The 14887-nt window shown below is 53.3% G+C and overlaps 1 protein-coding gene across 1 annotated transcript in view; it reads left to right on the forward strand.

Moving 5' to 3' along the window:
* The window catches only part of DPYSL4 (dihydropyrimidinase like 4), a 74876-nt gene that overhangs the window by 33846 nt on the left and 26143 nt on the right, over positions 1–14887 (forward strand). Inside the window, exons 9-14 of the mRNA XM_051973880.1 lie at positions 455–523; positions 1112–1232; positions 5317–5473; positions 6012–6153; positions 6793–6963; positions 9755–9934. Of these exons, the coding sequence (XP_051829840.1) occupies positions 455–523; positions 1112–1232; positions 5317–5473; positions 6012–6153; positions 6793–6963; positions 9755–9934 (840 nt within the window). The remainder of the gene's footprint in view (positions 1–454; positions 524–1111; positions 1233–5316; positions 5474–6011; positions 6154–6792; positions 6964–9754; positions 9935–14887) is intronic.

Consider the following 14887-nt stretch of genomic DNA (forward strand, 5'->3'; position numbering starts at 1 on the left):
TCTAGGTCCAGAATGAATTTAAGATGACTTAGAAAATGAAACAGAATTAAACAAGATAATTGCAATTAAGACAGAAGTCCATTAAAATAGGAAGAGAAAGGACTGGGAAGCTGGGGATAGTCAGTCTGTGGGTGCTGAATTTGGCTTTGAGTTTCCTGGAAGCAGAGGAAAAGAGTTCTATAGTTTGCCTTGATTAAAAAGGAAATACCCATGATATAATAGTTAATGAGGACTCTCTTTATTATCTGATTCTTTGTCATCCAGGTCATCCAATGGCCATTATGAAATGTTTTCAAACCCATTAACAAAAAAGCAAACACTCCAATAGTCATTTCTTGGAATAGCAAAGACCGATTCGTTCAGTGCAGTCAGTGACCTCTTCAGAACTCAGATACCATAGAGATTTCTGATGATTTAAAAGGCAGGCTTTGCTGTTTCTTTCTGGCTGATTTAGGAACAGAAACGATTGTTGGACCTTGGGATCACTGGACCAGAGGGCCATGTTCTTAGCCACCCTGAGGAGGTAAGAGATATCTTCCTGTGTCCATCTGGCTAAGTGCCAATACCAGTGCCTTCCCTTAGGGCTCTGACACTCATCTCCTTTCGTGGGACTAGCATTTGCTCATATCTCCATAGCCAAGACATCCCAAAAGATGCCTTAGGATCCCTTTCTCCCTGGGACATCAATAGTCTATCCTCAGCAGCTCCAGCCACAAACCCCAGCATTCCAGATTTTCTTCTTCACCAGTCCCTGGCTGCCTATGTTGGATAGATTTGGGGCCTAGCCAGAAACAGATCACTTCTACCCCAATTCAGAGCCTTCCAACAACAATCCCAAGTCTCATGTACCCAGAAGTCTCAATCACCCTAAATTACAGGGCTTCAGAAGCCAACTGGGAAATGAGAAGCATAAAATTCTTCCCTTCCTTCCTCCAGCCACTTTGCCAGAGCAGCCACACATTTCTCTCACTATAATCTCCATGGGTAGGAGAGGGTTGGTTTGCAGAGAGCCCTGACCAGCCAGAAGGGTACTGGAAGTGCTTTTTCTCGCTCCCTTACCTTTTCCCCCTCCTCTCCCCCTCCCTCTGTCTCCATCTCCCTCCTTTGACAGGTGGAGGCAGAGGCTGTGTACCGAGCAATCACCATCGCCAAGCAGGCCAATTGCCCCCTCTACGTCACCAAAGTGATGAGCAAAGGAGCAGCAGATACAATCGCTCACGCTAGGCGCAAGGGTAAGGACTAGGATCTCTAGGTCTGTTTTCCAGCTGCCCAAGGACATTGCTTGCAGCTCTGTCTCCACAAGGACCAGATCAAATAATCCTAGACTCTCTGCCCGTTAGCAGCTCATTGCCCCAAAGGACACAATCTACAGGCAGATCTCTTCTCCAACCATTATATCGAAAGGAACTCAAAGCAGTCGATCAGTAAACAATCGTTAAACACCTATGTGCCGGGCACTGTGCTAAGGGATGGGGATACAGAAAGGCAAAAGACCATCCCTGTCCCCAAAGAGTTTATCCAATCCAATGGAGAAGACAACATACAAATATATACAAAGCAGGCTATATGCAGGTAAAGAAGTGGAGGGAAGGCACTGGAATCAACAGGGACTGGGGCAGGCTTCCTGTAGAAAGTGGGATTTTAGCTAAGACTTAAATCTGGAGAGGTCAGTAGTTGGAATGGAGCAGGAAGAGCACTCCCGGCATGGGGGATGACCAGGGATGGTGTCCAGAGCTTTGAGATGGAGTTCGTTTGTGGAACTGCCAGCAGGCCATTATCACTGGATGACAGTATTTATCAGGAGCAAGGTCTAAAGGAATTAGAAAGGGACAAGGCAGCCAGGTTATAAAGACTTTGAAGGCATTTCTTATTTGCTCCTGGAGGTAATGGGGAGCCACTAGAGATTGTTGAGCAGGCAGATGATATGAGTGGAGCATATTGGCTCTAAGAAAATGGCTTTAGTGGCTGATAGAGGATGGCAGACCCACCTGTAGCCGGTTATTACAGTAGTCCAGGTGGAAGGCAATTGGGGGAGAGAAAAGGGAGCATGTTCCAGAGATGTTGCAGAGGTGATATTGGTGAACCTTGAATTAGAAAAGGAGGGGGTTGTGGGGGGAGATAGGGAGGAATTCAGGATGACTCAAGGTTGTAAACCATGGGACTGTGAAAAGGGTGGGACCTCTGGAGTAATGGGGAAGGTTGGTGGGAGGAGTTTAGGAGTAAAAATAATTCTGCTTTTGATTTGAGTTTAAGATATCTACTGGGCTTCCAGTTTGAGATCTCCAGAAGGTAGCTGGGAAAGTGAGGTTGAAGGTCAGGAGAGAGTTTGGGGAGGGATAGGGAGTGGATGGTGATTAAATCCCTGGGAGCTGATGAGCTAATATTTCTGGAGACAAGGGCCGGAGACAGAGCCCTGAGGGCCCCATGGCCGGGGGGCATGGAGAGGAGGGCCAGCAAAGGAGACAGAGGGACCAAGAGCCTGAAGATTAGGCTGAGTCCAAGAGAACAAACAAGACACTGACTTTATCCAGTTTTTCCAGAGGCAGCTTGTTCCCCAAAACTCCTATCACTGGAGGAAACAGCCCCCTGGCGTGGAGATCATCTGCCCAAAATTACAAGGGAGTGAGTGGAGAGGCAGATTTCTGACTGAAAACCCCATCCACCCTTTATTCACTTGGCATCAGTTTCCTGGAATCGGGCTGCACAATGTCCCCCCGGCTCCTGATGGCATCTGTGGACGGCCCAGAAGCGCCAGACCCCCAGCCAAGCTTGAATAAGGATAGACCTTGTCACACCTACGTTGCCATCCAACTTGTGCTTGGAGCAGCCTCCTGGGTGCGGGGCTTCCAATGGAAGTTGCCAAGGAGAAGCCCCGATCCCCATGGATCATTGCCTCAAACGCCTTTCTCTAGGCTCTGGCCGAATTAGCAGTGTCCCTTCCGCTGTGTGGGGCCCAGCCCTGAGCACAGCACCCGGGTGCGAGCTGTCCAAGGGAGAGCTTGTCCCCCCCCCCAGCATTCTCTGATGCTAGACCCCCCTTAATGCAGCCCTCCATCACGAGCTCTCCTTCCCAACCTCTACACCCCCCACTTTTTTACTGACTCCCTCGTGGTCCTCCAAACCCCCCAGATCTCGTTCACTCCCTCGCTCGCCTTCACTGTCCTGTATTTGGCTGAGACTTTCACCGGGAGAGGGAGCCAGACAAAGAGGGAGAACTGGATTCAGGATCCAGCACACCCGAGTCCCCCTCGGACGTATCCTAACCGTGGGACCCGGGACAGGCTGCCCGAGTGAGTGCTCCAGGCGGCGATGAGGGACGAGAGCTTGCAGACGAGCGGCTGAGCTGCTCGTGGCTGAGGTTACACACCAGGACTTCGTGACTCCCCACCACTCCACCCCCACGAGGGGCTGGAACTCCTCGGGGTAGCCGGCTTAGTCACTTCTCAGTCGTGTCCGACTTTGGGGGTTTTCTTGGCTAAGTGAGGTGGTTTGCTATTTCCTTCTCCAGCTCATTTTGCAGATGAGGAAACTGAGGCAGATAGAGTTGAGACTCCAGGCTTGGCACTCTGCCCCCCGTGCCACTGCCCAGGCTCTCCCATCTTGGGGATCAACGGTCCGGCTGGCAGCTGGCTAATAATGCGGGGGACAAAGTGGAGCCAGGAAGCCCAGAGTGCAAATCCAGCCTCCCATACCCGCTTTGTGGCCCTTGCCTTTCTGCCAAGAAAACTCCAAAAGGGATTGCAGAGAGCCAGGCACCCGAAATGGCTGAACAAGAGACAGCCCTCTGACCTTTGCACAGCAAAGCCCGGCTTTCTCCTCAGCAGAGAAGTCTCTCTGCCACGGGCTCTCTCAGCAGGGCTGAGATGGCTTCCCTGGTCCTCCCCTTCTCCAGCAGGCGGCCACAGGGCTCCCCGGCCATTCCGCTTTAACATCCTGGGGCCCATTTTCCCGCGCCGCCCCATGGGCAGGGTTCTGGTTTCCAGCTTCTGTACGAATCTTGGCCGCTTCAGCTGGCCGGTGCCTTTTTCAGAACGTTCCTGTTCTTGCTCCGTCGGATGATTTTCCGTCATGACCGTTTTATTCTTGGCAGCTTGACCGGCCTCCTGGGCCGCCTTCTCTTCCCGAGGGTGCGGCCCCTGCCACTTACCTGTGACTTCGCTTTTCAAGCCCAAGGCAGCCGCCTCCTGTGTCTCCTCCGAACTTCCCCCAAGTCAGTGCTTGCCAAGGCGATCCCCACGTCTTCTCTTCGGTCCAATCTAATAAAGTGCCCACCATGTGCCAGGCATTGGGCTAAGGTTTGGGGAGGCAATTAAAAGGACGGTGTCCCCTTTAAGGAGCTTATAGTAGAAAGGGGGAGACAACATGCAAAATGAGGCAGGAAGGTAGGTGGGCCCCCGGGGCCGTTAGAATGGGGCTGTCTCGTTCCATGGCACTGAGACCAGGCAGGGCAGCAGATGCAAAGGGCAATGATGTGAGGTCCCGCGTCAGCCTTCTGGGAAGGAGCCTCGCTCGCTGACGGGGAGGGGCTGAGGCAGGCAGCGTCAATCCAGGCTTGAGCAGCTTCTCCTGGGAGGGCATCTTGGCCTTAGAGCTGAAACAGCAGCAGACACGAGAGGGACTTTGTGCTTCCGGTCATTCCTCTCCGGGTGTCCCCGGGGCCGCCTCCTGAAGAAAAGGTTCTAAGTAAATGAAGTTTCTTAGCGGGTGTCTCGTGGCTGGCCGAAGCCTTCCATCACGCCTCCGGGCCAGGCTTGTGCTGTCCCAGCATCCGTTTCTCCCTCCTGCTCAGCTGGTCTGCAGCCCGAGCCCATGAGAAAAACTGTTTAGACTAGACCCAAACGCTCCCTGCCATGTCCCCCCCCCCCCCCGCACACTCTCGATTTGTCTGAAAAGTCCCCGTCCTCCCTCTCCAGCACAGTTCGGGTTTTCAGCCCTGAGTAACTTCCATCTCACAGCTTGGGGTTCGTCTCCCTGAGGGGTTGGTCCTTTCCCTAAATAGCAGCCGGGCTCAGGAGCATTCCTGCCTGGGTGTGTGGGAGGCGAGGAGCCCCGGGTTTCATCCCAGAGTTTCCCAGAATGAGACTGGCTGAAGGCAGCCAGGCCAGAGGACCGGGTGGCCGCTAGTCAGCCAGCTCTGGTGGTGTTTGGCTTCGTCGCCCGCCTCAGCTCCCCCCTCGCTCGGCTCCCCCCTTTGCTTGGCTCCTCCCTCGCTCTGCTCCCCCCTCGCTCCGCTCCCCCCTCGCTCCGCTCCCCACTTGCTCTGCTCCTTTGGAAGACTTTGCATCCGGCCTGAAGGCAAACTCCCACCTCCTTTAGGGACTGTTGTGTATGGAGAGCCCCTCGCCGCCGGCCTGGGCACTGACGGCTCCCACTACTGGAGTAAGAACTGGGCCAAGGCTGCAGCCTTTGTCACCTCCCCCCCGATAAGCCCGGACCCCATGACGCCCGACCACCTCTCATCTCTGCTCGCAAGGTAAGGGGCTACGTGCTGGAGGCTCCCGTGACCGAGCTCTCGTGCTCGTCACCCATTTGCCTCTCTCCACGCCGTTGCCCGATCCGTTGCCCCCAGAACCGCTTGGGGTGGGAGCCATAGACACGGACATTGTCCTGGTGGTGCCCTGGTGCCGGGCACTGTGCCCCCTGGCACAGCCCAGCGCCAAGGCCGCGGGAGAAGCTGACACTCTCCTTAGGTCGGACTTGGACTGTGTCTAGGACTAAATAGGTCCTTGACTCTGAAAGGACAGGTGGCCTTGTGGGGAACGTCCTTAGTGACAAATGTCCCACCCCCTCCCCAGGCCCTGTGCTGGTCGAGACCTTAACCCTCATTTTACCCAAGGGGAACCCAGACCAGGAGCTGTCGCGTCCTTTCCACGTAGAACAGGAGCAGAGGCACGAGGTGGGCTCGGAATCGCTCCTTTCCAGTCAGGGGGCAGCCCAGTCCGCGCCCAAGCGGCGTTGGGGAAAGCCCAGCCTGGGGGGAGCCTCAACGCTTGCCGTGCCTTCTCTTCCAGTGGGGACCTGCAGGCTGTTGGCAGTGCCCACTGCACCTTCTCCACGGCTCAGAAAGCCGTCGGCAAGGACAACTTCACGCTGATTCCCGAAGGCACAAATGGGATTGAGGAGAGGATGGCCATCGTTTGGGAGAAATGCGTGGTAAGTCTCCGGGTCGGGAAGGCCCAGCCCCGCTGACGGCCCTGCAGAGACACAGGCCCTGAGGGGACCTGGCCAGAGGATGGCGCTGCGGGGGAAGCTGGGGGGGGGAGCCTCCCAGGCCCACCTTTCTTGGCTCATTGCACGCATGGAAGCGTGTTCCACAGATGGTCCCCCAGCCAATAGCGTGGCCGCTGGGCCGGAGTGGGAGGGACCTGGGGCAGCGGGAAGCCCTCCGTTCAGGCCGTGTGGCCAAGGACCAATGGCCAAACCTCTCCGTGCCCGGGCTGCCCGAGGATGTGCTGAGAGGGAGCCAGTAGCAAATGAGCTCATAGTGTTCACACAGGGAGACCCCCCCACACTGACTGATAAGTGTGAGATGCAGAAGATCCACGGCCGAAGGAATTACTGAGCCTCCCTGAAGCCCAGGGGCAGCTGTGGGCTGGCGTCGACCATTCCGGCCGATACTCCCCCTGCGGGAGGGGGCCGGCGTCCCTCGCTCCCCTCTGACTTCCGGCGTGGCTAAGGGCAGGAGCAAGCGGGAAGTCTGCCCCACGACGTCTGTGGGAAGGCTCACTCCACCAGCCCGGGGCAGACTCAGCTGGAGACTTTCTGCCCTCACAGAGTTATTCTTGGTTTTAGGCCTCGGGAAAGATGGACGAGAATGACTTTGTGGCCGTGACCAGCACGAACGCCGCCAAGATCTTTAACTTATATCCTCGGAAGGGACGGGTGGCCGTGGGGTCTGACGCGGACCTCGTCATATGGAACCCCAAAGCTGCCAGTGTCATCTCCGCCAAGAGCCACCATCTGGTAAGAACCGCCTCGTCCCGCCCCCGCCCCTCACCTCACCGCCTGCTCCGGCCGCTGGGAGGGCACTGTCGGGGGCACCGAGGAGCCGGCGCTGCTCGGCTTTGGGAGGAATCCCGGCCTGGACGCCTGCCCGTGAAACTAGGCAGATGCACGGCCACTCGCCCCTCAGTGCCACAGAGGCAAACGTGGGCTGCCCGAGCTGCTCCCCAGCCGGCTCCAAGTCTGCAGAAAGAAGAGGAAGAGGAGGAGGAGGGGGGGGGGGGAGGAGGAGGAAGAAGAGGAAGAGCAGGAGGAAGAAGAGGAGGAGGAGGAGAAGGAAGGGAGGGAGGGAGAAAGAAGAGAAGGAAGAAGAGGAGAGGGGAGAGAAGAGGTGGGGGTGGGATAATGATGATGATGATAACAGCAGCAGCAGTAGTAATAGTAATAGTAGTTATGGTAGTGATGGTGGTGTAATGGTAATAATGGAAGCAGTAATAGTACTAGTAATAGTAGCAATAGTAGTTATGGTAGTGATGGCGGTGTAATGGTAATAATGGAAGCAGTAATAGTACTAGTAATAGTAGCAATAGTAGTAGTTATGGTAGTGATGGTGGTGTAATGGTAATAATGGTAATAGTGGAAGCAGTAATAGTACTAGTAATAGTAGCAATAGTAGTAGTTATGGTAGTGATGGTGGTGTAATGGTAATAATGGTAATAGTGAAAGCAGTAATAGTACTAGTAATAGTAGCAATAGTAGTTATGGTAGTGATGGCGGTGTGATGGTAATAATGGAAGCAGTAATAGTACTAGTAGTAGTAGCAATAGTAGTAGTTATGGTAGTGATGGTGGTGTAATGGTAATAATGGTAATAGTGAAAGCAGTAATAGTACTAGTAATAGTAGCAATAGTAGTTATGGTAGTGATGGCGGTGTGATGGTAATAATGGAAGCAGTAATAGTACTAGTAGTAGTAGCAATAGTAGTAGTTATGGTAGTGATGGTGGTGTAATGGTAATAATGGTAATAGTGAAAGCAGTAATAGTACTAGTAATAGTAGCAATAGTAGTTATGGTAGTGATGGCGGTGTGATGGTAATAATGGAAGCAGTAATAGTACTAGTAGTAGTAGCAATAGTAGTAGTTATGGTAGTGATGGTGGTGTAATGGTAATGGTAATAATGGTAATAGTGAAAGCAGTAATAGTACTAGTAGTAGTAGCAATAGTAGTTATGGTAGTGATGGTGGTGTAATGGTAATAATGGTAATAGTGAAAGCAGTAATAGTACTAGTAGTAGTAGCAATAGTAGTTATGGTAGTGATGGTGGTGTAATGGTAATAATGGTAATAATGGAAGCAGTAATAGTACTAGTAGTAGTAGCAATAGTAGTAGTTATGGTAGTGATGGTGGTGTAATGGTAATAAGAGTGGAAGCAGTAGTACTAGTAATAGTAGCAATAGTAGTAGTTAGAGTAGAAGTAGCAGCAGCAGCAGGAGCAGGAGTGGTAGTAAGAGGCAGCTTTACATGGTACTTATTATGTCCCAGGCACTAAGCTAAGCCCTTTACAGTTATCATCTTCTTTGATCCTCATAATCTTTTGCCATTAGTGTCCCTATTTTATAGATGAAGAAACTGGGGCAATATAGGGAAAATGACTGGCCCAGAGCCCCCCAGCTAGTGTCTGAGGCTGGATTTGAACTCAGATTTTCTGTACCTGAAGGCCTGCACCTCCGTTTGAGGGAGGGTCACATCCCCTCCCTGTGGAGGGCCAGGATGAGGAGGTGTCCCCCAGAGGAACTGCCTTGGCATCCACAGCGCGTTTGTGAGCCCCAGCCTCTGGCTCCTCCCCTTCTCTCCCTCCCTCGGCTTGCCTCCTGGGGTCAGAGAGCACTGTGCTCCCTATCTCTCGATAATTGCCTATTAATGTGAACCTGGAAATCCCACTTCCGGAGGGGCCGGGGGCACAGATGTGGAGGTGGCCCTTCAAGGCTGCCCCAACCGAGTCAGGGAACGGTGAACCGCATTTAGTAGCTGACGGAACCCAATTTGGGCCGAGTCCCGGCGCCCACCGTGCTGGCACTGTTGTCCGCCCCCGCTGTCCGCACCTGTCTGGCTGCTCCAGGCTGTCCCCAGCACGCTCACCAGGACCAAGAACCGGTGTTCAGAGCGCTCGCCCTGGCAGAGGCCCCTGGCTGGCCCCGGGCAGGAGCAGCTGGCATTCGGTGAGAGTTGACAGGCGCCTCCTCCGTGCCCGGCCAAGGCCAGGGCATGGTCCCCAGCAAGCAGGCGGGCACCAGAGTGGGACCCTCAGGGAGCAGGTAGGGATGCCCCAGCCCCTTCACCCTCAGGGTGCCCCAGGCCCCAGCAGCAAGAGGGGATCCCTTTTCTGCTGGTCTGAATTGCAAAATGAACTTAACTGGAGTCAATGGAACACTTTAAAAATGCCCCAAAGAGGGCAGGAGGCGGCTCAGAGGGAAGCAGCCAAGCAGGGACTGGGGCCCATCAGGAGACGGGAAAACTTTCCTAAGTTCAGCCTCAGACATTACTAGCTGTGTGCCTCATTTTCCTCATCTGTAAAAATGAGCTGGAGAAGGGAATGGCAAATCTCTCCAGAATCTTTGCCAGGAACACCCCAAAGGGGTCAGGAAAAGTCGGGCACGATTGAACAACCACAAAATTGTCATTATAATCACTGCCATTCGTCCATTCCGTACATCCTAAAAAGCTGAACAGCGCGTTCCTGGCTCCCAAACTCACTCCTGGCTCCCGAGATCGCTCCTGGCTCCCGAACTCACCCTGGGCTTTTCTCCACAGAACGTGGAGTACAACATCTTTGAGGGAACCGAGTGCCGAGGGGCCCCCACTGTGGTCATCAGCCAAGGGAAAATCGTGCTAGAAGATGGGAATCTATTTGTCACGCCAGGATCGGGGCGCTTTGTTCCTCGGAAAACCTTCCCGGACTTCGTCTATAAACGGATCAAAGCGAGAAACAGGGTAAGACCGCCTTGGCCTTCACTCAGGGAGCCCGGCTGGGCCTGTCCTCAGGGCAGGGGGCACGAGGGGGCACAAAGGGACAAGCTCCCTAGCAGGGCACCAGGCTGAGCTGGCAAAGAGCCTCTGGAGGGGCTCTTCGTGGTTGCTCTCTCGCTTAGGGAACTGCCCAGTCCGACGCGGGGGCCCAGGACCCGGGACCAGGGGTGTCTCAGAGGCGCAGAGACACGGGGGGAGGCTGTGGGACAGAGCCCATTATCTGCTTCAGTAAGAGGGGAAAGCACCGCCTGCCGCCCCCAGGGTGCCCAAAGCATTAGCCCTTGGGAGGAGAGACCTGCAGCGAGCAGCTGTGTCCCAGAGCCCACGCGCCTGAAAGAGAGGGCGCAGTTAGGGGCAAGGCTGAGGAAAGGAGCAAGCATGGCAGGGAGAAGTGGCAGGAAGGAGAGACAAGAGACAGAGACACAGAGAAGAATGAGGAGAGAGGGAGGATGGGGTCGGGAGAGAGAGAGAGAGAGAGAGAGAGAGAGAGAGAGAGAGAGAGAGAGAGAGAGAGACAGACAAGAATGAGGAGAGAAGGAGGATGGGATCGGGAGAGAGAGAGAGACGAGATGAGAGAGAGAGAGACAGAGACAGAGAGAGAGAGACAGAGAGAGAAGAGAAGAGAAGAGAAGAGAAGAGAAGAGAAGAGAAGAGAAGAGAAGAGAAGAGAAGAGAGAGAAAGAGAAAAAAGGAGAGAGGGAGGAAGGAGGAAGAGAAACAAAGAAAGGGGACAAAGAAAGAGAGGGGAGAGAAAAAAAGAAACAAAGAAGAAAAGGTGATAAGGAGGAAGGGGAAGAAACAAGGACAGAGGAAGAAGACAGGGAGAGAGTCTAGAAGAGAGAGGGAGAGATTGGGCGAGAGAATGTGAGAGGAGGGAGAGAGAGGAAGAGAAGAAAGCAAGAAAGAAAGAGGAGAGAGGGAGGATGGAAAAAGAAGCACAGAGGAATAGAGGGGGTGGAGAGAGAGGGAGACAGAAAAAAGAAAAAAGAGGGAGGAAGGGAGAAGAGAAACAATGAAAGGGGGAAAGGGAGCCAAGAAAGAGGGGAGAGAGAAAAACAGAAAGAAGAAAAAGGAGAGAGAGAGAAAGGAGGGAAAAACAAAAACAGAGCTCAGAAGGGGGGCACAAAGAAAAAGAGAGAGAGAGGGGAGGGAGAGACAGAAAGAGAAGGATGCAAGAAAGAAAGAGGAGAGAGGGAAGATGAGGGGGAGAGAAACAGAAAGGGAGAAAGAGGAAGAGAGAGGGAGACAGACAGAGGAGGGAGAGCCTCAGACCCACTCGTGGCTAGAACACTGAGCTTGGATCCAGCAGGTGACTCCTACCTGGGTGCCTGGCAAGCCCCTTTGCTTCTCGGACCCTCTTCATCGGGAGGGGGAGGGGTTGCACGAGCTTCCTCAGATCCCTCTCAGCTGCACGACAGAGCGACCTGAGCAGCACTTTAAGGTGCCGATAATTTTCACAGAAATTGGGCTTTGGGGGAAACGTCCGTCGGAGGGGAGCTAGTGAATAGCTTTAGAAAGTGAATTCACTGAGCTTGGGGGCTCCCAACAGGCACGTGGGAGGAGGGCCCCACCAGTCCCCAGTCCCCTGTGCAGGTGCCCAGACCTTGAGCTGCCACGGAGCAGCAAAGTGAAGGGCTCCCCTCCTTTTGGAGGTCCATTGCCCTCAGGCTTCCCCAGGGAAGCTTTCTGTATTTCCCCCCAAAATCTTCCCGTGTTCTCCCCTTCCCTTCCAAGCGAGTGGGATGTCCCCGGGGGCCCTGGAGCAGCTGGGACCGTGTGTGGTCAGCAGTGGGGGGGGGGGGGTGCTCGCCGTGTGCGCCCATCATGCATTTGTGCTCGTGTGCACCTGCACCAGCTCCTGGTACATCCGGTCTGCTCTCCTCATTTCTTCCCGGACACAGGCGGCCTTAGTGGCCGCAGATCAGGGTCCGAACCCGCAAAATCTCAGCTCCAGTGAGTCCGGGCCACCCCTCCCTCGTCATGGCCACTGAGCCCCTTCATAGATGTTTACCTTCCTCTCTCTCCCTTACCGTCGTCGTGATTGAAATGAAGGTAAACCGAGGCAACAGAGTTTTGAAAATATCCAGTTTATTGGTAAGGCTGCCAGTCACCAAGAGCTTTAGCTCCTCGGAAAGCCGAAAGACCCCGAATGAGGGCCGACACATTCTTTTGTGGACAAAAGGAGCAGCCAAAAACCAGACGGCACAATCATGGCTGGGGAAGACGGTTCGGTTTCTTACTAAGCCAGAAGCATCCGCCCAGCAGCTGCTATTCCCATCTTGTCACTAGGAAACTCGGGTGGATTCCATCACCTGCAAGGCCGCCTCGTGGTACCGAGAGAATGGACCGGGCTTCCTTGAAGGACATCTAGTGGTATAGAGATAACAGGTTTCTTTTCATTAAAGTGACTTGTAGGAAAACTGAACTTTTAAACTTAACTCGGAGAGAAGACTGGACTTCTGAACTTTATTCAGAGACCAGGAACTTCGTGACTTAGGCAGTTATACAAAATCTCGGGGAGATACAAAGCCGAGTCAATGGCGAGATAGAATCAATGGGAGGCATTTGACTCATACTTTCTGTGCAGAGTGAGACACTGGGGAAAAAGGCAAAGCGTTATTTAACTGTTCTCTTTCGATTCTGTGGCGCGGTTCTGGATTCTCCAAAACTGTGCGAGCGGTGGGAAAGTTCTAGCAGGTGCCCCCACGACCTCCATTGACTTTGGGGTTTCTCAGTGGCTTGACCACTCAGAATGGGATCATTCTTTGGCTACAGCAACTCAGGATTCTAAAACCAGAGCCCATGGGAGAGCATTGCTGCTTAGAGACCAGCCCCCGGGCCCTGGCCCAGAGGGCTGCAGCTTGGGAGGGGGAGCGGCTGCAGCCTCCCTGGGGTCCAGCCTCGCTATCTGCTTAGGCCAGAGAATCTCACTCGGCAGGAGAGCCAGGAGCGTTCCACTAGAGACTTCCCTCTCAGTTGATAGTAAACTATTCATGGCCGGGTCCTGGCCAGCCATTAGGGACGTCCAATTCGTGGTACTTCTTTTCTGGCTCGTTTAGCTTCATCTTGTCAAAAGAAAAACACGACCTTGTCCAATGTTTTGCTAGAACCCACACGAACCACCCCTGCGCCGCTCCTCTCATCTGCCATCCTAGTAACCCCTTTTAGAAAAAGCACCTCGAGTCTGGCCCGTTTGCGATGAAGCCATGCCGACCCTCCGTCCTCCCCGCCTTCTTTTCTATTTATTCCCTGACTGTCCCTCTAATCCCGCCTTCTTCAGTTTTGCCAGAAATCGTGTGAACGTTCGGCTCCGTGCCCTCCAGTCGGTGAATTCTGTTCTCTTCCCTTTTTCAGTATTTGCCCCCCTCCCAGTCCTGCAGCCGCCTTCCTGTTTGTTCTCTGTAATTTTTCAAAGATCCTCGACAGTCTCAGCAGTCACTCTGTTGGTCCTTGCAGTGTTTTAGGATGTGGTCCCTCGGATCCTGGGAAATGGAGCTCTCAAGGACATCCATCTAGGTGCTGTCTTACTGTCTCCTTACTTATCTTTGGTTTCAATTCACTACCAGTCCTTTTCTTCAGCTTCCTCCAGTCCCCAAACCTTTGCCAGGGCTGAGAAACCAGAAACAAAGAAGAATTAACCATCTCCGCTTTGCCTTTGTTGTTCATCCTCATTGTCATCCATGCTGGGAGGTGACCTGACCCTATCCTCCTTCCTTGTGCCCAGAAACCCACTCATTTCTGGGCCCGGGCTTCCTGGCCAGCCTCCCCTCACCCTCAGCACATTTGCCCTCTCCTGTTCCCATATTCCCATATTCTGCAACATGGCCCCTCATTCCCATATCCTGCAACGTGTCCCCACTGTTCATCTAGGGTGGTTAATGAGCTTCCTGCGCATCCACCTCTGTCTCTTCAATAATTTCTCTTTGTTTCTTCACAATTTCATTCTTAAGAGCTTCCTATTCCTCCTATGGCTTTCCTGGCAGAATTGTAGGCTCCTGTCTGTCCTCTCTTTGAGCCCAGAGACATCTGCTCTATTCATAAATAGACCATTTGCACGGCAGACTATTATCAGTCTTCCTTTCTGGTTTACCAGAAGTTCTCAGATGAAGCAATAGTTGCTTTCCCCCAGAATCCCCCTATTTCCCATCTTAGTGACCATTTCCTCCTGGTGGATGAGAATGGGATCCAGGACATTAGGTCCTTTCTGCATCAGAGCAAACTTGAACTTCTCGCCTATTGCTTATTTCTGATCTCGCTTCCATCTCCAGTTTAACTTTTGCCGCTCAGGACTCCTGCACGTCATTTGTTTTTTCTTCTCGAAGGACAGAGTGCTACCCAGCTTTCCCCACCACCCTCTCCCATGCTTCTGTATATCATATTTCCTTTCTGAGTGGTGTCTGTCATCCCTGCTCCCCCCCCAAGATTCATTGACTGACAACCTTTCCGAGGTAAAATTTGCTTTCAGTCCTGAGAACGGCTTCTTCACCCCATTGTGGGTCGCCATCCTTTGTGCGCTGAGACAGCTGAAGTTGCTGGTTTTATTGCTGGCTGCTGTGGAGCCCTGATTCTCCCATGAGGTTCTGGACACCTCTAATGCAGGTTTCCTTCCTACAGGATAGAGCTTACTGAGTCTCAAGCAGGGACTTTGCATCAGAATTCAGCCTTTGTCCAGAGCTTTGTTCTTCTGAAGACCTACGCCGTGCCTTCCCCAGGCAAGAGTAGCTGTTTTCCATGACAGTAGCACGGTCGCTGGCCAGGGGTGCATTTGAAGGGACTATCAGGTCCTTTTCGAGTACTTGGCCGGCTCCCTTTTCCCCATCCCCCCAGTTTCATTACTCCATTGACTTGGAGCCCACTTTGGATCAATCCCACAGGTGCCCATCCCTTTAGGGATGAATTCTTCCCGGATCTTTCCAG

This window comes from Antechinus flavipes, chromosome 2 (genome assembly GCF_016432865.1).
Source record: "Antechinus flavipes isolate AdamAnt ecotype Samford, QLD, Australia chromosome 2, AdamAnt_v2, whole genome shotgun sequence".
In the NCBI taxonomy this organism is placed as follows: Eukaryota; Metazoa; Chordata; class Mammalia; order Dasyuromorphia; family Dasyuridae; genus Antechinus; species Antechinus flavipes.